The 24,409-nt window shown below is 49.6% G+C and overlaps 1 protein-coding gene across 11 annotated transcripts in view; it reads left to right on the top strand.

Annotated features, from left to right (window-relative positions):
- ARFIP2 (ARF interacting protein 2) overlaps positions 1 to 24,409 on the top strand; it is a 294,672-nt gene that overhangs the window by 153,923 nt on the left and 116,340 nt on the right. For all 11 annotated transcript variants that reach the window (XM_078658736.1, XM_078658738.1, XM_078658739.1 and 8 more), the window contains exon 3: positions 9,603 to 9,711. In XM_078658736.1, the coding sequence (XP_078514862.1) occupies positions 9,603 to 9,711 (109 nt within the window). The remainder of the gene's footprint in view (positions 1 to 9,602; positions 9,712 to 24,409) is intronic.

Below are 24,409 nucleotides of genomic sequence, written 5' to 3'. Positions count from 1 at the left end.
GGTTTGTGGTTCCAGACCGGTAGTGCAGGGTGCTTTGCTGGTGCACGGTGGATCCGCTACTGGGGAGGTTTGTGGTTCCAGAACAGTCGTGCAGGGTGCTTTGCTGGTATATGTTGGGTCCATTGCTGGGGTGGTTTGTGGTTCCAGACCGGTAGTGCAGGGTGCTTTGCTGGTGCACGGTGGAGCCGCTGCTGGGGTGGTTTGTGGTTCCAGACCGGTAGTGAAGGGTGCTTTGCTGGTGCACGGTGAATCTTCTGCTGTGGTGCTTAGTGGTTCCAGACCGGTAGTGCAGGGTGCTTTGCTGGTACATGTTAGATCCATTGCTGGGGTGGTTTGTGGTTCCAGACCGGTAGCGCAGGGTGCTTTGCTGGTGCACGGTGGAGCCGCTGCTGGGGTGGTTTGTGGTTCCAGACCGGTAGCGCAGGGTGCTTTGCGGGTGCACGGTGGATCAGCTGCTTTGGAGGTTTGTGGTTCCAGACCGGTAGTGCAGGGTGCTTTGCTGGTGCACGGTGGAGCCGCTGCTGGGGTGGTTTGTGGTTCCAGACCGGTAGTGAAGGGTGCTTTGCTGGTGCACGGTGGATCTGCTGCTGTGGTGCTTAGTGGTTCCAGACCGGTAGTGCAGGGTGCTTTGCTGGTACATGTTAGATCCATTGCTGGGGTGGTTTGTGGTTCCAGACCGGTAGCGCAGGGTGCTTTGCTGGTGTACGGTGGAGCCGCTGCTGGGGTGGTTTGTGGTTCCAGACCGGTAGCGCAGGGTGCTTTACTGGTGCACGCTAATCCGCTGCTGGGGTGGTTTGTGGTTCCAGACTGGTAGTGCAGGGTGCTTTGCTGGTACACCGTAGATCCGCAGCTGGGGTAGTTTGTGGTTCTAGACCCATAGTGCAGGGTGCTTTGCTGGTGCATGTTAGATCCGCTGCTGGGGGGGTGGTTTGTGGTTCCAGACCGGTAGTGCAGGGTGCTTTGCTGGTGCACGGTGGATCCGCTACTGGGGAGGTTTGTGGTTCCAGACCAGTCGTGCAGGGTGCTTTGCTGGTACATGTTGGATCCATTGCTGGGGTCGTTTGTGGTTCCAGACCGGTAGCGCAGGGTGCTTTGCTGTTGCACGTTGGAGCCGCTGCTGGGGTGGTATGTGGTTCCAGACCGGTAGTGCAGGGTGCTTTGCTAGTGCACGCTGATCCGCTGCTGGGGTGGTTTGTGGTTCCAGACCGGTAGTGCAGGGTGCTTTGCTGGTACACCGTAGATACGCAGCTGGGGTAGTTTGTGGTTCTAGACCCATAGTGCAGGGTGCTTTGCTGGTGCATGTTAGATCCGCTGCTGGGGGGGTGGTTTGTGGTTCCAGACCGGTAGTGCAGGGTGCTTTGCTGGTGCACGGTGGATCCGCTACTGGGGAGGTTTGTGGTTCCAGACCAGTCCTGCAGGGTGCTTTGCTGGTATATTTTGGGTCCATTGCTGGGGTGGTTTGTGGTTCCAGACCGGTAGTGCAGGGTGGTTTGCTGGTGCACGGTGGAGCCGCTGCTCGGGTGGTTTGTGGTTCCAGACCGGTAGTGAAGGGTGCTTTGCTGGTGCACTGTGGATCTGCTGCTGTGGTGCTTAGTGGTTCCAGACCGGTAGTGCAGGGTGCTTTGCTGGTACATGTTAGATCCATTGCTGGGGTGGTTTGTGGTTCCAGATCGGTAGTGCAGGGTGCTTTGCTGGTGCACGGTGGATCCGCTACTGGGGAGGTTTGTGGTTCCAGAACAGTCGTGCAGGGTGCTTTGCTGGTATATGTTGGGTCCATTGCTGGGGTGGTTTGTGGTTCCAGACCGGTAGTGCAGGGTGCTTTGCTGGTGCACGGTGGAGCCGCTGCTGGGGTGGTTTGTGGTTCCAGACCGGTAGTGAAGGGTGCTTTGCTGGTGCACGGTGAATCTTCTGCTGTGGTGCTTAGTGGTTCCAGACCGGTAGTGCAGGGTGCTTTGCTGGTACATGTTAGATCCATTGCTGGGGTGGTTTGTGGTTCCAGACCGGTAGCGCAGGGTGCTTTGCTGGTGCACGGTGGAGCCGCTGCTGGGGTGGTTTGTGGTTCCAGACCGGTAGCGCAGGGTGCTTTGCGGGTGCACGGTGGATCAGCTGCTTTGGAGGTTTGTGGTTCCAGACCTGTAGTGCAGGGTGCTTTGCTGGTGCACGGTGGATCAGCTGCTGGGTTGTTTGTGGTTCCAGACCGGTAGCGCAGGGTGCTTTGCTGGTGCACGGTGGAGCCGCTGCTGGGGTGGCTTGTGGTTCCAGACCGGTAGTGAAGGGTGCTTTGCTGGTGCACGGTGGATCTGCTGCTGTGGTGCTTAGTGGTTCCAGACCGGTAGTGCAGGGTGCTTTGCTGGTACATGTTAGATCCATTGCTGGGGTGGTTTGTGGTTCCAGACCGGTAGCGCAGGGTGCTTTGCTGGTGCACGGTGGAGCCGCTGCTGGGGTGGTTTGTGGTTCCAGACCGGTAGCGCAGGGTGCTTTGCGGGTGCACGGTGGATCAGCTGCTTTGGAGGTTTGTGGTTCCAGACCTGTAGTGCAGGGTGCTTTGCTGGTGCACAGTGGATCAGCTGCTGGGGTGGTTTGTGGTTCCAGACCGGTAGCGCAGGGTGCTTTGCTGGTGCACGGTGGAGCCGCTGCTGGCCGTGGTTTGTGGTTCCAGACCGGTAGCGCAGGGTGCTTTGCTGGTGCACGGTGGTGTGTGGTTTCAGACTTTTTGTGCAGCGTGCTGTGCTGGTGCTGCTGGGGTGGTTTGTGGCTCCAGACCGGTAGTGCAGGGTGCTTTGCTGGTGCACGGTGGAGCCGCTGCTTGGGTGGTTTGTGGTTCCAGACCGGTAGCGCAGGGTGCTTTGCTGGTGTGCGGTGGATCCGCTGCGGGGGTGGTTTGTGGTTTGTGGTTCCAGACCGGTAGCGCAGGGTGCTTTGCTGGTGCACGGTGGTGTGTGGTTCCAGACTTTTTGTGCAGCGTGCTGTGCTGGTACTGCTGGGGTGGTTTGTGGTTCCAGACCGGTAGTGCAGGGTGCTTTGCTGGTGCACGGTGGTGTGTGGTTCCAGACTTTTTGTGCAGCGTGCTGTGCTGGTACTGCTGGGGTGGTTTGTGGTTCCAGACCGGTAGTGCAGGGTGCTTTGCTGGTGTACGGTGGAGCCGCTGCTGGGGTGGTTTGTGGTTCCAGACCGGTAGCGCAGGGTGCTTTGCTGGTACACTGTGGTTCTGCTGCGGAGGTGGTTTGTGGTTCCAGATTAGTAGTGCAGGGTGCTTTGCTTGTGCACGGTGGATCCTCTGCTGGGATGGTTTGTGGTTCCAGACCGGTAGTGCAGCTTGCAGGGTGCCGCTGGCTGTCTGAGGTGCTCGATAAAGCTCCCTTTGGTCCAGCACTGACCAGCAGACTGTGAGGCGCATTGTCCGGCTGGGCTGTGGGTGAGGGGCCACTGACCTCTGACTCCCGTCTGGAGCTCATGGATAGAGCCTCTGGCCGTGCTCTGGGTGTGGGCGCGGGGGCAGGATGCCCTGTGCCTTTGATGGTCGCCTCTCTCCGCTCCCTTTAACAGTGCCTGGAAGCCGAGAGCGCCCACGGCCTGTCACAGGTCGAGGATCTGAGAGCTGGGCTTCATAGCGCCTTTTGTCCTCGCCCCCTGGTGCTTCCGCAAACCAGCTCTTGAAAGGCCTGCTCGGGCCAGGCCAGGGGATCGAAGCCCCCCTTCCGCCACAGGCCGAGGGCCACTCCCTACAGGGACCCCATTGTGAGCACGTGCTCCGGGGACCCCGCTGCCCCATGGTCCGTCCGCCGCGGAGCAGCCCTCCTCGTCTTGGGCGAGCCCAGGCCGCGTCTCCCTGGCCCTCACCCCGAGGGGCTAATGCCAGGAGTAGCGTAAATTATATCACATTCCTTCTCCTTAATGACCTCACAGATGTGACATCATGTGACCTTTGACCCTCAATCTTCCTACCAAGTGATGTCACGTGACCTTAACCCTTATAACCTCACAATCATTGACATCGCTGAAGTTATAAAAAAAAAGCCATAATAAAACATGACTAATACAATTACAGAATGTTGAAAAATGTCTGTTTTAGATACCACTTGTATTAGGGTGCTGACGTCACATGAAAGGAGATCATTAATCATTTTTCTTAGTTTTACATGAAAAATGATGTGATCATCTGAGGAGCATAATTCCCCATTTATTCTTAGATAATGGCCAGACATTTATGATTCCCTTGTGGCTGCTTATGCAATGAGGCAGGCACTGCCACTATGGGATAAATGTATGCCACATCTTACATTATATTACTGTGTGCATCGTACACGGACTAAAATACATAAACATCTTCAAAATCCACATACAGATAGACCGGGTCTGATGGACTAATTCTTCCACTATAGGGGCCTGTGTTCGACTTCATGCTCACAGGTTCAAACCTTTGTGGGTCCACTCAGACTTTCATCCACATTGCCGTTTTGTTCCGACATGAATATTTTAATGTCTCAGCCAGTGTACAAATAGAGAAAATCACCCAAAGTCAGCATTTTTCCCCTTTACAGTGCATACTTAGAACAGTATTTATAAAAAACAATGCACTTTAAAATGTGTTCTAGAGATTCCTTAATTAGAAGAACAGATCCTGTGCACACGCTAATGAAGTAGGTGGTCCTGTTGTCAGGACTCGAAATTACGTGCAAATTGAAATATACGTGAAAGTTCAAATAAACGTCAAGCACAAAGGTTCATGTAGGTGAAGAGTGTTTATAAGTCAATTGTTGGTCAGTACAGAAAATAATAGCCAGCCGACACGTGTTTCGTCACACCGTGAAGGAGATGTGACTCATCAGGGCTGAAGGCTATAATGTGATCAAGATCGTGGTGGCGGTAACTAATTGAATGCCAGCCACGAGTGTGTAACTGAAGGAATGAGTCGCTAAGTACCCCGCGCCTCGACGTGGGAATGGAAGTCCGAGAGGTGTGCAAGGTCCGGGTAGTGGATCACTACCCGGGCCTCGCACTCCTCTCGGACGCACGGACCTGGTGCGGTTTGTCCTCCGTCATAGGTACCTCCGGGAAGCTCTGGACGCACCCGTCTCTGTGATCATATTGCTTAGAGCGCCACTGCTTCCTGTTCTCTCAACTCAAACCCATTCTTTTTCAAAGATTCCTAAATTACACCTGACTAGGATTGCCACCTGGCCGATATTTTACTGGCTCTACCAGTATTTTAATGTCCCAGCTGGTCCAAAAATGAGCAAAACCACTTAAAGCAAGAATTTGTAGCCCTTATCTGTACCTAATTCAAACAGAAAATATTAATTGAAAACACTTTTAAATTGATACTAAAGCTGCAAATCTTCCGGACTATTAAATATAGTAAAAACAGTCGGAAAAGTCATGGTACAAATGTATCCATACAATGTTATGCCTGTGCACACTCTTCAAACTACAACAATTAGCCCGTATTTTCTTTTGGAAAGGTGACAGCGCTACCCCAGATGGATAATGAATGTAAACAAAGTGAAAAAGCATCACAATGTTTGGCCGTCCTCCCATCCTCTTCTGCTGACTGGGAGGGCCAGAGGTCATGCTTGGGTTTGACCCGACTTTCCTCTAAAGTTCAGTTTTAAAGTAACTTTTATTGAAAAAGTGACTGTAGAAAGTCACCAATGTCTTTCCCCCGATTTCTAGTTGACTAAATTACTTCTCAACCGACACAGCCTGCTGTCCTCCTGCTAAGAGGTGACACGTGCACCCAGAAGGGGAGCAAAGGGTCTGCTGGAGGGAGGGGGTGACTTCACCCTGCCAGGATGGCCTCACTTTAAAGGGGCTACCCCCTTCCAAAGGCAACCTCCGCCCTTAGCTTGCCAACTCTTTGGTGTATTCGGGCAGGCTGGCATCTCTTCCAGAGGGGGAATCTGTTGCAGACATGTTTTTTTCTGGGAAAGAGGGGGGAGTTATTGTACTGGACTCACCTCCAGGTTGTACCCATGGCCCCAGGGAAGAAGGGTCCAGACATCTTTGATTTGGACAGACAAGTGCACTGTGCTATTGTTTAGTGCCAACCCCACAGGGAATGATTTAATAGTGGATAGGAGTTCCCCTTGCAAATAGTTGCCCTACCGGCTAGTGAGTCTTCCCCACCCACAAACTTGACAGTGGTGGTTTAATGTCGTGTTTTGGGACAGTGTGCACCGCTTGACTTCAGACCTGTAATTGTCCAAATGTGATGCCGAGATGTTGTTCAGGCTCAAAATGCGAATGTGACTCTTGCTGCCTCTCAATGTGTAACAATCAGTCTCTAGTCCCCCTACACGAGGAAGGTCTCTCTGACGTCACCAGGGGCCCAAACCTGTGGTTCTTTGGTGAGTTTGGGGACTCTCGGCTGTGCTGATGGGGATGTCTGTGTATCATATGAGGCTCTGGGCCATTCACAGCTTGTAAACCATTGTTACAGGTGAGTAACTCTCTCTATGCCAGTACCTGATCTTGTTTCAGTCGGATTGCTGTGATGACTCCCCCTCTCTCCCTCCATCTCTGAATCCAAGCTGCACCCACTCTCTGGTGCTTCTTCACCCACCCTTCCGCCGTTGAATGCTCCACAGTTCTCCATGGAACCCTTCCCCACCCCTGGCTGCCACCCAGTGTCCCTTCTGCCCTCTCTTCAGACCCCTCCACGGGGTGGTTAACAACCCCATCTTGTCTCCTTCCACTAGTGGTATCTGCAGCTGCCCCGGAGTCCGGTTCCACAGGTGTACCGCAGCACACCGCAGCACACCGCAGCACACCACAGCACACCGCAGCACACCACAGCACACCGCAGCACACCACAGCACACCGCAGCACATCATCCCAGCGGCATCTTGTCTGCCTTCATCCCTGCCGACCACTCCCTCCTGTACAGAACCTGTCCTCTCTGGGCATCACAGCAGCCAGCCTCACCCCTGCTTGTGAATTTGTAAATCCGTATTTGTAAAGCACGGACGACTCACCCTTACGGGTCTCTAGGCGCTGGGGGCCGTCGTGGAAATTAAGTGAGCTATTGCCCAGAGTCACATGGTACTGAGCTGAGATGCCGCCGGAGCGGGGGATTGAACCGTGAACCCTGTGTTCCGAAGTCAGCTGCCCTGGCCGCTGCACCACACCTCTCCACTGAATGCAAAAGGCGAAGAAGCTGAGGTTGCACATAAGTGGTTCCTAGGGACATAGTTGGCAAAGTGGAGGGAACCCCAGTCCATCAGCAGCCTGGTACAATGACTTTCAGGAGACGACAGACTGGGTCAGCTCGTGACGTCATGGAAGGTGGCGGGAGTGGGCGTGTAGAGATCATTATGTCAATCAGAAAGTGTATTTCTGGTTGTAAACACCCCTGAAGGTGAAGATAGTGTACATGTCTTTTAAATACACAGACCGAGGCCTGTGTGTGGTCCCTGCTAGGAACCTTCATTACATTCCAAATCCATGGATTATTTTTGTTGTGCCCAGCCATTGTGACCTTTGACCCGTCGCCATGGCCTGTGTTACACCATTGCATCCTTTGCTTCAGCTTTTCATCTTTGAGTACATCACTTGTCCGACTGTGAGAGCCTGTGATAGGCCCAGTGTCTTCTGTGCCCTGCTGGTGCTCACAGACCCCTGTTGCCCACACCCTAGCACCTTGCATTGCACCTTGTTGCATCCTACATGCTAGCGCCTCGCATTGCACACTGAAGCGCACCACATCCTAGCGCCTCGCATTGCACACTGAAGCGCACCACATCCTAGCGCCTCGCATTGCACACTGAAGTGCACCACATCCTAGCGCCTCGCATTGCGCACCGGTGTGCACCACATTCTACAGCAGGGGTCTCCAACCTTTTCTGTAATGAGAGCTACTTCTGATCAGTCAAAATCGTCTTGAGCTACTGAAAGCCAAGCAACTCATGCATTGTTTCCAGCCCCCCCCCCCAGCTTCATTGACCTTAAACTTAATGTCCATGGAGCTTGAAACTATGGTTTGAGCAAAATACTGTGACTAGGGGTACAATGACAGGGCTGCCATGTGCGTCAGTTACTGCATAATCTGTTGGGATGTATGAACATGCGTGATTGAATGGGATATATGTGTATGGGTGACTGAGAGCCTGTGTGGTATGTACATGTGGCACAGGACTTACCTTTCGCCATATGTGGCACCGTTGCTTGTACAACACAAACATACAACCATTGTTTTTTTAAATGGGAGATATTTAAAGTGCAGAAATATGTTATGCAAAATGTTCTTAATGAGGAAACATTTTCTGCACTTGATGGAACATTTTTCTGCACATTACATATCTCCCGTTAAAAAAAGATAGCTGTATCTTTCATTTATAAATATGGCACTGTCTACCAGCCACTGAGAGCAAGATGCCGGCTGTGTGTAAATGCGACACTTTGAAATGGGAGAAAATTCAACTGAAGAGTTAACATTGTTAATACGCATTACATAAAACACCTAATTGTAAGTTTCTCCCTTGTCAAAGTGAATTTGCTAACAGCAGGCATAATACTTCCAGTGGCCTGTAAACATGTTATCATATTTATAATAGGAAAATACAGTCATTTGTTTAAATGTGAGGAATTTAAAGTGAAGAAACATGGTTCACAAAACATTAGGACTTAATTGGCTTGATTTAAAGTAGAGAAAAACATCAAGAGGTTTCATAGAAACATTTTCTTCACTTTAAATTTCTCCATTTAAAAGAAAATGGCTGTATTTTTCAACTATAAATATGACACTGTCTCCCAGCCACTGAGAGCAAGATGCCTACTGTTTGTAAATGTGACACTTTGGAAAGGGAGCAAACTTAAATATAGAGTTACCTTAATCATTAAGTTAACTCTTCATTTTAATTTTCTCGCATTTAAAAGCATTCAGAAATATCATTTTGTTCTCATGCTTCAATGTCAAGTGGAGAAAAACTTTTATTTAAGAGTTAAATTCCTCAGTGCTTCAGTTCTGGACCTCTGTGACCCACATAGGTCATACGTCTGAGTGGATCACCACTCATTATCAGGCTCTGCTGTCTGCAGGCTGATAATAATATAAAATACACATAGCCTTTCCTTACCTTTAAAAAGAAAATGCAAACTTATTTATTACAGTTCATGGTTAAAAATGAACTCAAGGCTGGGATCTACTCTGAAGGCTTCTGCATGCTACTGGTAGCTCGCGATCCACTGGTTTGAGACACCTGTTCTACAGTCTTTCTTTCATTTCCTGTGATACTTTGGTGAGGCACGCGTTGATAATCCTTCTTCCCAGCAGTGCTAGTAGCTCCTTGTTGCATCCCACACCCTAGCGCCTTGCATTGCACACTGAAGTGCACCACATTCTGCAGTCTTTCTTTCATTTCCTGTGATTCTTTGGTGAGGTGCGCGATCATAGTCCAGAACACCAGCAGTGCTAGTAGTGCCTTGTTGCTCTCGATGACCTTGTCTTGCATGTGCTGGGTGATCATGCACAGGTGTGTGGTCTTTGCGTGTGCAGTGTACAGCTGGTATGTCTATTTCATGCTACATGTAGGCATGTCCAGCAGGCCTGGAGGAGCTCCCCTTGAGTGGTCGCCATTAACCCTTTCTGTTCTTGCTGGTTGTAGGACCTGCAGCAGGTGATGGTGTCCGGGCCAAACTTGAACGAGACCAGCATCGTCTCAGGAGGCTACGGGGGGACGACGGAAGGCATCATACCCACGGGGAACATCAAAGGTGAGTGTGATAGTGATACCTAGAGCTCTGCAGCCCATTCTAAGGCAGAGGTGGAGATTCTGTCCTGTGGGTCTTCAGTAGTCCAGTTTAGAAGCTAGTAATGTCCCTTTGAGGCCTACAGATACTGCTGAAGAACACCCCCATTTAAGTCATGAAAACGGCAAGGATCCTATACTATAAATCATTTGTATCCAACCTTTTCTGTAATGAGAGCTACTTCTGATCAGTCAAAATCGGTGTGAGCTACTGAAGGCCAAGTAACATGTGCATTGTTACCATGCTACCCCCCCCACTTTAAACCTAATGTCCATGGAGCTCGAAACTATGGTTTGGGCAAAATACTGTGGCTAGAGGTACAATGATAGGGCTACCATATGTGTCAGTGAGTGCATAATCTGTAGGGATGTATGAACATGTGTGTGAATGAATGGGATATATGTGTATGGGTGACTGAGAGCCTGTTTCATATGTACTTGTGGCACATGGCTTACCTTTCGCCATATGTGGCACCATTACATGTACAACACAAACATACAACCATTTGTTTTTTAATTGGGAGAAATGCATAGTGCAGAAAAATGTTCTGCAAAAATGTTCCTAATAAGGAACATTTTTCTGCACTTGATGGAACATTTTTCGGCACTTTAAATTTCTCCCATTAACCGCATGCGTGCGGGCGGAATTCCGCCCGTACGCTGAGATTTGCGAAAGCGCACTTTACGTGACGAGCTGGGCTCGTCATCAGCGTAGCAGGAGTCTACCTCGTGACGTGCCCAGCTCGTCATCAGCGTCGAAGGGGTTAAAAAAAATTTGCTATATTTTTCAGATATAAATATGGCACTGTGTCTACTAGCCATTGGGAACAAGATGCCGGATGTGTGTTAGTGCAACACTTTGAAATCAGAGAAAATTAAACTAAAGAGTTAACTTTGTTTATATGCATTACATAAAACTGATCATTTTAATTTTCTCCCATTTCAAAGTGTCTTTGCAAACAGCAGGCATATTACTTCCAGTGGCCTGAAGACAGGGTGCCATTTTTATAACAGGAAAATAGTATGCAGTCATTTGTTTACATGTGAGGAACTTAAAGTGATGAAACATACTCCATAAAACATTAGGACCTAATTGGCTTAATTTAAAGTAGAGAAAAACATCAAGACAATGCTTCATAGAAACTTTTTTTCACTTTACATTTCTATGATTTAAAAGAAAATGGCTGTATTTTTCAGTGAAAAATATGATACTGTGCCTACTAGCCATCGGGAGCAAGATGCCTGCTTATGTGTAAGTGCAACACTTTGGAAAAGCAGAACATTTAAATGTAGAGTTAACTTAATCATCAAGTTAGCTCTTCATTTTACTTTAATCGCATTTAAAAGCATTCAAAAAATATAATTTTGTTCTTATGCTCCAATATCAAGCACAACTGTTTTTAAAGAGTAAAATCCTCAGTGCTTCAGTTCTGGACCTCTGTGACCCACATGGGTCATACATCTGAGTGGAGCCCTGCTCATTATCAGGCTCTGCTATCTGCAGCCTGTTAATGGAAAACAGCATAGCCTTTCCTTAACCCTAAAAGAAAAACGCAACACTTATTTATTGCAGTTCTTGGTTAAAAAGTAACTCTCAATCGGCTGGCTGGAGACACCTGTTATAGATGGTACTAATCACTTGGAATCTCTGAACAGTACTGAAGAGATTTAGAACATAAGGACTCAGCTGGATCCGAGACAGTACTGTACAGATCTAGAACAAAGGGGAAAAAGAGAGAATGCTGGAAAGGTATAGAACAAAAGGAACATAGACAATACTGTACTGAGCTATAGAAAAAGAAAGTACTGTAAGAACTAGAACAAAAGCACTGTGCCTAGCTGCAACAGAGACTGCACGGTACAGAGCTAGACCAAAAGAAACAGACAGTACTGTATAGAGATAGGACAAAAGCAACACTGGCAGTACTGTATAGAGCTAGACCAAAGTACCGGTATCCTACTGGGAAGTGCCGGTCCTCACTGTCCCAGAGTACCTGTATCCTACTGAGAAGTGCCGGTCCTCACTGTCCCAGAGTACCGGTATCCTACTGAGAAGTGCCGGTCCTCACTGTCCCAGAGTACCGGTATCCTACTGAGAAGTGCCGGTCCTCACTGTCCCAGAGTACCGGTATCCTACTGAGAAGTGCCGGTCCTCACTGTCCCACAGTACCTGTATCCTACTGAGAAGTGCCGGTCCTCACTGTCCCAGAGTACCTGTATCCTACTGGGAAGTGCCGGTCCTCACTGTCCCAGAGTACCGGTATCCTACTGAGAAGTGCCGGTCCTCACTGTCCCAGAGTACCGGTATCCTACTGAGAAGTGCTGGTCCTCACTGTCCCAGAGTACCGGTATCCTACTGAGAAGTGCCGGTCCTCACTGTCCCAGAGTACCGGTATCCTACTGAGAAGTGCCGGTCCTCACTGTCCCAGAGTACCGGTATCCTACTGAGAACTGCCTGTACTCACTGTCCCAGAGTACCGGTATCCTACTGAGAAGTGCCGGTCCTCACTGTCCCAGAGTACCGGTATCCTACTGAGAAGTGCCGGTCCTCACTGTCCCAGAGTACCGGTATCCTACTGAGAAGTGCCGGTCCTCACTGTCCCAGAGTACCTGTATCCTACTGGGAAGTGCCGGTCCTCACTGTCCCAGAGTACCGGTATCCTACTGAGAAGTGCCGGTCCTCACTGTCCCAGAGTACCGGTATCCTACTGAGAACTGCCTGTACTCACTGTCCCAGAGTACCGGTATCCTACTGAGAAGTGCCGGTCCTCACTGTCCCAGAGTACCGGTATCCTACTGAGAAGTGCCGGTCCTCACTGTCCCAGAGTACCGGTATCCTACTGAGAAGTGCCGGTCCTCACTGTCCCAGAGTACCTGTATCCTACTGGGAAGTGCCGGTCCTCACTGTCCCAGAGTACCGGTATCCTACTGAGAAGTGCCGGTCCTCACTGTCCCAGAGTACCGGTATCCTACTGAGAACTGCCTGTACTCACTGTCCCAGAGTACCGGTATCCTACTGAGAAGTGCCGGTCCTCACTGTCCCAGAGTACCGGTATCCTACTGAGAAGTGCTGGTCCTCACTGTCCCAGAGTACCGGTATCCTACTGAGAAGTGCCGGTCCTCACTGTCCCTGAGTACCTGTATTCTACTGGGAAGTGCCGGTCCTCACTGTCCCAGAGTACCGGTATCCTACTGAGAAGTGCCGGTCCTCACTGTCCCAGAGTACCGGTATCCTACTGAGAACTGCCTGTACTCACTGTCCCAGAGTACCGGTATCCTACTGAGAAGTGCCGGTCCTCACTGTCCCAGAGTACCGGTATTCTACTGAGAACTGCCTGTACTCACTGTCCCAGAGTACCGGTATCCTACTGAGAAGTGCCGGTCCTCACTGTCCCAGAGTACCGGTATCCTACTGAGAAGTGCCGGTCCTCACTGTCCCAGAGTACCGGTATCCTACTGAGAAGTGCCGGTCCTCACTGTCCCAGAGTACCGGTATCCTACTGAGAAGTGCCGGTCCTCACTGTCCCAGAGTACCGGTATCCTATGAGAAGTGCCGGTCCTCACTGTCCCAGAGTACCGGTATCCTACTGAGAAGTGCCGGTCCTCACTGTCCCAGAGTACCGGTATCCTACTGGGAAGTGCCGGTCCTCACTGTCCCAGAGTACCTGTATCCTACTGAGAAGTGCCGGTCCTCACTGTCCCAGAGTACCGGTATCCTACTGAGAACTGCCTGTACTCACTGTCCCAGAGTACCGGTATCCTACTGGGAAGTGCCGGTCCTCACTGTCCCAGAGTACCTGTATCCTACTGAGAAGTGCCGGTCCTCACTGTCCCATAGTACCTGTATCCTACTGAGAAGTGCCGGTCCTCACTGTCCCAGAGTACCTGTATCCTACTGAGAAGTGCCGGTCCTCACTGTCCCAGAGTACCGGTATCCTACTGAGAAGTGCCTGTACTCACTGTCCCAGAGTACCGGTATCCTACTGGGAAGTGCCGGTCCTCACTGTCCCAGAGTACCTGTATCCTACTGAGAACTGCCTGCACTCACTGTCCCAGAGTACCGGTATCCTACTGGGAAGTGCCGGTCCTCACTGTCCCAGAGTACCTGTATCCTACTGAGAAGTGCCGGTCCTCACTGTCCCAGAGTACCTGTATCCTACTGAGAAGTGCCGGTCCTCACTGTCCCAGAGTACCTGTATCCTACTGAGAAGTTCCGGTCCTCACTGTCCCAGAGTACCGGTATCCTACTGAGTAGTGCCTGTACTCACTGTCCCAGAGTACCTGTATCCTACTGGGCAGTGCCGGTCCTCACTGTCCCAGAGTACCCGTATCCTACTGAGAAGTGCCGGTCCTCACTGTCCCAGAGTACCGGTATCCTACTGAGAAGTGCCGGTCCTCACTGTCCCAGAGTACCTGTATCCTACTGAGAAGTGCCGGTCCTCACTGTCCCAGAGTACCGGTATCCTACTGAGTAGTGCCTGTACTCACTGTCCCAGAGTACCTGTATCCTACTGGGAAGTGCCGGTCCTCACTGTCCCAGAGTACCGGTATCCTACTGAGAAGTGCCGGTCCTCACTGTCCCAGAGTACCGGTATCCTACTGAGAAGTGCCGGTCCTCACTGTCCCAGAGTACCTGTATCCTACTGAGAAGTGCCGGTCCTCACTGTCCCAGAGTACCGGTATCCTACTGAGAAGTGCCGGTCCTCACTGTCCCAGAGTACCGGTATCCTACTGGGAAGTGCCGGTCCTCACTGTCCCAGAGTACCGGTATCCTACTGAGAAGTGCCGGTCCTCACTGTCCCAGAGTACCTGCATCCTACTGAGAAGTGCCGGTCCTCACTGTCCCAGAGTACCTGCATCCTACTGAGAAGTGCCTGTCGTCACTGTCCCAGAGTACCCGTATCCTACTGAGAACTGCCTGTACTCACTGTCCCAGAGTACCTGTATCCTACTGAGAAGGGCCGGTCCTCACTGTCCCAGAGTACCGGTATCCTACTGAGAAGTGCCGGTCCTCACTGTCCCAGAGTACCTGTATCCTACTGAGAAGTGCCGGTCCTCACCGTCCCAGAGTACCGGTATCCTACTGAGAAGTGCCGGTCCTCACTGTCCCAGAGTACCGGTATCCTACTGAGAAGTGCCGGTCCTCACTGTCCCAGAGTACCGGTATCCTACTGGGAAGTGCCGGTCCTCACTGTCCCAGAGTACCGGTATCCTACTGGGAAGTGCCGGTCCTCACTGTCCCAGAGTACCTGTATCCTACTGGGAAGTGCCGGTCCTCACTGTCCCAGAGTACCTGTATCCTACTGGGAAGTGCCGGTCCTCACTGTCCCAGAGTACCTGTATCCTACTGGGAAGTGCCGGTCCTCACTGTCCCAGAGTACCTGTATCCTACTGGGAAGTGCCGGTCCTCACTGTCCCAGAGTACCTGTATCCTACTGGGAAGTGCCGGTCCTCACTGTCCCAGAGTACCTGCATCCTACTGGGAAGTGCCGGTCCTCACTGTCCCAGAGTACCTGCATCCTAATGAGAAGTGCCTGTCGTCACTGTCCCAGAGTACCGGTATCCTACTGAGAAGTGCCTGTACTCACTGTCCCAGAGTACCGGTATCCTACTGAGAAGTGCCGGTCCTCACTGTCCCAGAGTACCTGCATCCTACTGAGAAGTGCCGGTCCTCACTGTCCCAGAGTACCTGCATTCTACTGAGAAGTGCCTGTCGTCACTGTCCCAGAGTACCGGTATCCTACTGAGAACTGCCTGTACTCACTGTCCCAGAGTACCGGTATCCTACTGAGAAGTGCCGGTCCTCACTGTCCCAGAGTACCTGTATCCTACTGGGAAGTGCCGGTCCTCACTGTCCCAGAGTACCTGTATCCTACTGGGAAGTGCCGGTCCTCACTGTCCCAGAGTACCTGCATCCTACTGAGAAGTGCCTGTCGTCACTGTCCCAGAGTACCGGTATCCTACTGAGAAGTGCCGGTCCTCACTGTCCCAGAGTTCCTGTATCCTACTGGGAAGTGCCGGTCCTCACTGTCCCAGAGTACCTGTATCCTACTGGGAAGTGCCGGTCCTCACTGTCCCAGAGTACCTGTATCCTACTGGGAAGTGCCGGTCCTTACTGTCCCAGAGTACCTGGATCCTAATGAGAAGTGCTGGTGCTCACTATTACAGAGTACCTGTATTCTTTTGAGAGGTATCAGTGCTCACTGTCCCAGTGTGCCTGCATCCTGCTTAGTATTGCCAGTACTACCTCATCATGAAGACTAATATCCTGCCAAGAAGTGCAGGTACCCTCCTCTTCAGAATAAAGAAGTGCAGGTACTTCCCCTTTCAGAATAGAGATGTGCAGGCACCCCCCTTTTAGATTAACGAGGTGTAAGTACCCCCCTTTTATATTAAAGAAGTGCAGGGAACCCCCCGTTCCACCTTTCAGATTAAATAAATGGAGGTTGCCCCCTCCCCCTTTCAGATCAAAGAGGTGTAGGTACCCATCCTTTTAGAATAAATACGCGGAGGTACCCACCATTTCAGAATAAAGGAGTGCACGTAACCCCTATTTCAGATTAAAGTCGCACACATGGTTCATTGGAACGAAGGTTGTCGCAAATTGCTCGGATTGCAAATACTTGGGAATCTTAGTTGACAAAGGTGGTCGTTTTTCAAATTAACTAGAAGCCATCAAGAGGAAAGGTATGCTGATAGCTATGACACTTAATCAGCTAAAGTCAAACTTGAACGGTCCTTCTCTTCTGCCAATGCTCCGCGTGGCCCAAGCTAAGATAGAGTAATCTATTACGTATGGCAGTGAGGCTCTAAGAGGTACAGACGCGAAACTGCTGAACATAATCTTTGCAAAGGCCTACAGACTGCTCTTTAACCTGCCAACCTACACCTCACAAGCCCAGATCCGGTTAGATTTGGACTGACTTGCCAAATGCTTGCAAGAAGAGGGGCACATTTAAAGTGTTGGCATAAAATAAAGAATTCACCAGCAAATACATTGAACCACCTGCTCTGGCAAGACTTGAGCAGCTTCTCCAAATCATCGGCGAAAGCATATTTGGAGGACTCCCTAGCTGTCACAGGTCTGAAAGAATTATGGGAAACCCCACTATCGCACGCGCAATTCAAGCGTGTAGTAAACAAGAGTATAAAAAGACATTCGCATGTGGAAGTTAGTCACCTTTTCCCACAGGCGTCACGCCTGGATGACACTGTGCACATACAAATCACCGGGGCTACAAGCTTACTTCGGTCTGGGGTATGGCAGGAAAACTAAAGAAGCTTTTTTAAAACACAGGCTTGGAATCCTACCAGCCATACCACATCTTCAACCATGGCTGAGAAGGAACTGTGGGTCAAAATGTAGGCTGTGCGGTGAAGGTAACGAAAACTTTGAACATCTGCTATGCACCTGCTTGGGGCTGAAAGAGGAAAGAGTAGCCCTGCTAAAAACAGGTTTTAATGAACAAAGAATTCGCACATGTAGACAAGCAGTTCTCGCTTGTTTTGACCTAGATCTTCCACAACTAAATGGGAAGTTGGTGAAATTCCTGAAACTAGTGGAGCTGAAACTAACAAGCTATGAATTCGCCCCTGATCAGACCTCTAGAACTATGGTCAAGACATTATGCAATGAACATTGCTGATCTCCCATATGACATTGATTTTTATCATTACAACTTTTATAACTAAAGTTCACTGTTTTTAACTTTTTCCTTTTCACTTTCATCCGAGGATATCTGTTTTAATGTATTTTTGTATTGGTTTTAATTAACCTAAAACAATAAAGTTTACTTACTACTGGGAAGTGCCGGTCCTCACTGTCCCAGAGTACCTGTATCCTACTGGTAAGTGCCGGTCCTCACTGTCCCAGAGTACCTGTATCCTACTGGTAAGTGCCGGTCCTCACTGTCCCAGAGTACCTGTATCCTACTGGTAAGTGCCGGTCCTCACTGTCCCAGAGTACCTGTATCCTACTGGGAAGTGCCGGTCCTTACTGTCCCAGAGTACCTGGATCCTAATGAGAAGTGCTGGTGCTCACTATTACAGAGTACCTGTATTCTTTTGAGAGGTATCAGTGCTCACTGTCCCAGTGTGCCTGCATCCTGCTTAGTATTGCCAGTACTACCCCATCATGAAGACTAATATCCTGCCAAGAAGTGCAGGTACCCTCCTCTTCAGAATAAAGAAGTGCAGGTACTTCCCCTTTCAGAATAGAGATGTGCAGGCATAACACTTTTAGATTAACGAGGTGTAAGTACCCCCCTTTTATATTAAAGAAGTGCAGCGAACCCACTGTTCCACCTTTCAGATTAAATAAATGGAGGTTGCCCCCTCCCCCTTTCAGATCAAAGAGGTGTAGGTACCCTTCCTTTTAGAATAAATACGCGGAGGTACCCTCCATTTCAGAATAAAGGAGTGCAGGTAACCCCCATTTCAGATTAAAGACGTGCAGGTACCACCCTTTCAGATTAAATAAGTGCAGGTACCACCCTTTCAGATTAAAGACGTGCAGGTACCACCCTTTCAGATTAAATAAGTGCAGGTACCACCCTTTCAGATTAAAGACGTGCAGGTACCACCCTTTCAGATTAAATAAGTGCAGGTACCATCCCTTTCAGATTAAAGAAGTGCAGGTACCCTCCTTCCCCCTTTCAGATTAAAGAAGTGCAGGTACCATCCCTTTCAGATTAAATAAGTGCAGGTACCATCCCTTTCAGATTAAAGAAGTGCAGGTACCCTCCTTCCCCCTTTCAGATTAAAGAAGAGCAGGTACCATCCCTTTCAGATTAAAGAAGAGCAGGTACCCTCCCTTTCAGATTAAAGAAGAGCAGGTACCCTCCCTTTCAGATTAAAGAAGAGCAGGTACCCTCCCTTTCAGATTAAAGAAGAGCAGGTACCCTCCCTTTTGTATTAAAGAAGTGCAGGTACTCTCATTTACAAATGAAAGAAGTGCAGGTACCCTCCCTTTCAGATTAAAGAAGAGCAGGTACCCTCCCTTTCAGATTAAAGAAGAGCAGGTACCCTCCCTTTCGTATTAAAGAAGTGCAGGTACCTAGCCACCCCCTCCCTTTCAGATAAAAGAAGTGCAGGTACCTTCCCTTTCGTATTAAAGAATAGCAAGTACCCTCCCTTTTCGATTTAAGAAGTGGAGATGCCCTCCATTTCAGTTTAAAGAAGTGGATGTACCCTCCCTTTCAGATTAAAGAAGTGGATGTACCCTCCCTTTCAGATTAAAGAAGTGGATGTACCCTCCCTTTCAGATTAAAGAAGTGGATGTACCCTCCCTTTCAGATTAAAGAAGTGGATGTACCCTCCCCTTCAGAATAGCACAACTGCTGTTTTTCATCTCAAATGCCCTCTTCTGTGAAGACCACTATTGGTAGAATAGCACTACTGCAGCTTTCCATTTCACTCCTCTTTGAGGACCTCTGTTGGTAGAATAGCACTACTGCAGCTTTCCATTTCACTCCTCTTTGAGGACCTCTGTTGGTAGAATAGCACTACTGCAGCTTTCCATTTCACTCCTCTTTGAGGACCTCTGTTGGTAGAATAGCACTACTGCAGCTTTTCATCTCCATTGCACTCCTCTATGAGGACCTCTGTTGGCAGAATAGCACTACTGCAGCTTTCCATCTCCATTGCACTCCTCTATGAGGACCTCTGTTGGTAGAATAGCACAACTGCAGCTTTTCATCTCAGTTGCACTCCTCTGTGAGGACCTCTGTTGGTAGAATAGCACTACTGCAGCTTTCCATCTCCATTGCACTCCTCTATGAGGCCCTCTGTTGGCAGTATAGCACTACTGCAGCTTTCCATCTCCATTGCACTCCTCTATGAGGACCTCTGTTGGCAGTATACCACTACTGCAGCTTTTCATCTCAGTTGCACTCCTCTATGAGGCCCTCTGTTGGCAGTATAGCACTACTGCAGCTTTCCATCTCCATTGCACTCCTCTTTGAGGACCTCTGTTGGTAGAATAGCACTACTGCAGCTTTCCATCTCCATTGCACTCCTCTGTGAGGACCTCTGTTGGTAGAATAGCACTACTGCAGCTTTCCATCTCCATTGCACTCCTCTATGAGGCCCTCTGTTGGCAGTATAGCACTACTGCAGCTTTCCATCTCCATTGCACTCCTCTATGAGGACCTCTGTTGGCAGTATACCACTACTGCAGCTTTTCATCTCAGTTGCACTCCTCTATGAGGCCCTCTGTTGGCAGTATAGCACTACTGCAGCTTTCCATCTCCATTGCACTCCTCTATGAGGACCTCTGTTGGTAGAATAGCACTACTGCAGCTTTCCATCTCCATTGCACTCCTCTATGAGGACCTCTGTTGGCAGTATAGCACAACTGCAGCTTTCCATTTCACTCCTCTATGAGGACCTCTGTTGGTAGTATAGCACTACTGCAGCTTTCCATCTCCGTTGCACTCCTCTATGAGGCCCTCTGTTGGTAGTATAGCACTACTGCAGCTTTCCATCTCCGTTGCACTCCTCTATGAGGACCTCTGTTGGTAGAATAGCACAACTGCAGCTTTCCATCTCCATTGCACTCCTCTATGAGGACCTCTGTTGGTAGAATAGCACTACTGCAGCTTTCCATCTCCGTTGCACTCCTCTATGAGGACCTCTGTTGGTAGAATAGCACAACTGCAGCTTTCCATCTCCATTGCACTCCTCTATGAGGACCTTTGTTGGTAGAATAGCACAACTGCAGCTTTCCATCTCCGTTGCACTCCTCTATGAGGCCCTCTGTTGGTAGAATACACTACTGCAGCTTTCCATTTCACTCCTCTATGAGGACCTCTGTTGGTAGTATAGCACTACTGCAGCTTTTCATCTCAGTTGCACTCCTCTATGAGGACCTCTGTTGGTAGAATAGCACTACTGCAGCTTTCCATCTCCATTGCACTCCTCTATGAGGACCTCTGTTGGTAGAATAGCACTACTGCAGCTTTCCATCTCCGTTGCACTCCTCTATGAGGACCTTTGTTGGTAGTATAGCACAACTGCAGCTTTCCATCTCCGTTGCACTCCTCTATGAGGCCCTCTGTTGGTAGTATAGCACTACTGCAGCTTTCCATCTCCATTGCACTCCTCTGTGAGGACCTCTGTTGGCAGTATAGCACAACTGCAGCTTTTCATCTCAGTTGCACTCCTCTATGAGGCCCTCTGTTGGTAGTATAGCACTACTGCAGCTTTCCATCTCCATTGCACTCCTCTATGAGGACCTCTGTTGTCAGTATAGCACTACTGCAGCTTTTCATCTCAGTTGCACTCCTCTGTGAGGACCTCTGTTGGCAGTATAGCACTACTGCAGCTTTTCATCTCAGTTGCACTCCTCTATGAGGACCTCTGTTGGTAGTATAGCACTACTGCAGCTTTCCATCTCCATTGCACTCCTCTATGAGGACCTCTGTTGGTAGAATAGCACTACTGCAGCTTTCCATCTCCGTTGCACTCCTCTATGAGGACCTCTGTTGGTAGAATAGCAGGGCTGCAGCTTTCCATCTCCATTTCACTCCTCTATGAGGACCTCTGTTGGTAGTATAGCACAACTGCAGCTTTCCATTGCACTCCTCTATGAGGACCTCTGTTGGTAGAATAGCACTACTGCAGCTTTCCATCTCCGTTGCACTCCTCTATGAGGACCTCTGTTGGTAGAATAGCACAACTGCAGCTTTCCATCTCCATTGCACTCCTCTATGAGGACCTCTGTTGGTAGTATAGCACTACTGCAGCTTTCCATCTCCGTTGCACTCCTCTATGAGGACCTCTGTTGGTAGAATAGCACAACTGCAGCTTTCCATCTCCATTTCACTCCTCTATGAGGACCTCTGTTGGTGGAATAGCACAACTGCAGCTTTCCATCTCCATTGCACTCCTCTATGAGGACCTCTGTTGGTGGAATAGCACAACTGCAGCTTTCCATCTCCATTGCACTCCTCTATGAGGACCTTTGTTGGTAGAATAGCACAACTGCAGCTTTCCATCTCCATTTCACTCCTCTATGAGGACCTCTGTTGGTGGAATAGCACAACTGCAGCTTTCCATCTCCATTTCACTCCTCTATGAGGACCTCTGTTGGTGGAATAGCACAACTGCAGCTTTCCATCTCCATTTCACTCCTCTATGAGGACCTCTGTTGGTGGAATAGCACAACTGCAGCTTTCCATCTCCGTTGCACTCCTCTATGAGGACCTCTGTTGGTAGTATAGCACTACTGCAGCTTTCCATTTCACTCCTCTATGAGGACCTCTGTTGGTAGTATAGCACTACTGCAGCTTTCCATTTCACTCCTCTATGAGGACCTCTGTTGGTAGTATAGCACTACTGCAGCTTTCCATCTCCGTTGCACTCCTTTATGAGGCCCTCTGTTGGTAGAATAGCACTACTGCAGCTTTCCATCTCCGTTGCACTCCTCTGTGAGGACCTCTGTTGGTAGTATAGCACTACTGCAGCTTTCCATCTCCGTTGCACTCCTCTATGAGGACCTCTGTTGGTAGAATAGCACAACTGCAGCTTTCCATCTCCATTTCACTCCTCTATGAGGACCTCTGTTGGTAGTATAGCACTACTGCAGCTTTCCATCTCCGTTGCACTCCTCTATGAGGCCCTCTGTTGGTAGAATAGCACAACTGCAGCTTTCCATTTCACTCCTCTATGAGGCCCTCTGTTGGTAGTATAGCACAACTGCAGCTTTCCATTTCACTCCTCTATGAGGACCTCTGTTGGTAGAATAGCACAACTGCAGCTTTCCATCTCCATTGCACTCCTCTATGAGGACCTCTGTTGGTAGTATAGCACTACTGCAGCTTTCCATCTCCGTTGCACTCCTCTATGAGGCCCTCTGTTGGTAGAATAGCACTACTGCAGCTTTCCATTTCACTCCTCTATGAGGCCCTCTGTTGGTAGTATAGCACTACTGCAGCTTTCCATTTCACTCCTCTATGAGGACCTCTGTTGGTAGTATAGCACTACTGCAGCTTTCCATCTCCGTTGCACTCCTCTATGAGGCCCTCTGTTGGTAGTATAGCACTACTGCAGCTTTCCATTTCACTCCTCTATGAGGACCTCTGTTGGTAGTATAGCACTACTGCAGCTTTCCATCTCCGTTGCACTCCTCTATGAGGCCCTCTGTTGGTAGTATAGCACTACTGCAGCTTTCCATCTCCGTTGCACTCCTCTATGAGGACCTCTGTTGGTAGAATAGCACAACTGCAGCTTTCCATCTCCATTTCACTCCTCTATGAGGACCTCTGTTGGTGGAATAGCACAACTGCAGCTTTCCATCTCCATTGCACTCCTCTATGAGGACCTCTGTTGGTAGAATAGCACAACTGCAGCTTTCCATCTCCGTTGCACTCCTCTATGAGGACCTCTGTTGGTAGTATAGCACTACTGCAGCTTTCATCTCCGTTGCACTCCTCTATGAGGACCTCTGTTGGTAGAATAGCACTACTGCAGCTTTCATCTCCATTGCACTCCTCTATGAGGACCTTTGTTGGTAGAATAGCACAACTGCAGCTTTCCATCTCCGTTGCACTCCTCTATGAGGACCTCTGTTGGTAGTATAGCACAACTGCAGCTTTCCATCTCCGTTGCACTCCTCTATGAGGACCTCTGTTGGCAGTATAGCACAACTGCAGCTTTCCATTTCACTCCTCTATGAGGACCTCTGTTGGTAGTATAGCACTACTGCAGCTTTCCATTTCACTCCTCTATGAGGACCTCTGTTGGTAGTATAGCACTACTGCAGCTTTCCATCTCCGTTGCACTCCTCTATGAGGCCCTCTGTTGGTAGTATAGCACTACTGCAGCTTTCCATCTCCGTTGCACTCCTCTATGAGGACCTCTGTTGGTAGTATAGCACTACTGCAGCTTTCCATCTCCGTTGCACTCCTCTATGAGGACCTCTGTTGGTAGTATAGCACTACTGCAGCTTTCCATCTCCGTTGCACTCCTCTATGAGGACCTCTGTTGGCAGTATAGCACAACTGCAGCTTTCCATTTCACTCCTCTATGAGGACCTCTGTTGGTAGTATAGCACTACTGCAGCTTTCCATCTCCGTTGCACTCCTCTATGAGGCCCTCTGTTGGTAGTATAGCACTACTGCAGCTTTCCATCTCCGTTGCACTCCTCTATGAGGACCTCTGTTGGTAGAATAGCACTACTGCAGCTTTTCATCTCAGTTGCACTCCTCTGTGAGGACCTCTGTTGGTAGTATAGCACTACTGCAGCTTTCCATCTCCGTTGCACTCCTCTATGAGGCCCTCTGTTGGTAGTATAGCACTACTGCAGCTTTCCATCTCCGTTGCACTCCTCTATGAGGACCTCTGTTGGTAGAATAGCACAACTGCAGCTTTCCATCTCCGTTGCACTCCTCTATGAGGACCTCTGTTGGTAGTATAGCACTACTGCAGCTTTCCATCTCCGTTGCACTCCTCTATGAGGACCTCTGTTGGTAGTATAGCACTACTGCAGCTTTCCATCTCCGTTGCACTCCTCTATGAGGACCTCTGTTGGTAGAATAGCACAACTGCAGCTTTCCATCTCCGTTGCACTCCTCTATGAGGACCTCTGTTGGTAGTATAGCACTACTGCAGCTTTCCATCTCCGTTGCACTCCTCTATGAGGACCTCTGTTGGTAGTATAGCAC

Source organism: Lissotriton helveticus, chromosome 8, assembly GCF_964261635.1.
Source record: "Lissotriton helveticus chromosome 8, aLisHel1.1, whole genome shotgun sequence".
In the NCBI taxonomy this organism is placed as follows: Eukaryota; Metazoa; Chordata; class Amphibia; order Caudata; family Salamandridae; genus Lissotriton; species Lissotriton helveticus.
This window is presented reverse-complemented; position numbering and strand designations above follow the sequence as displayed.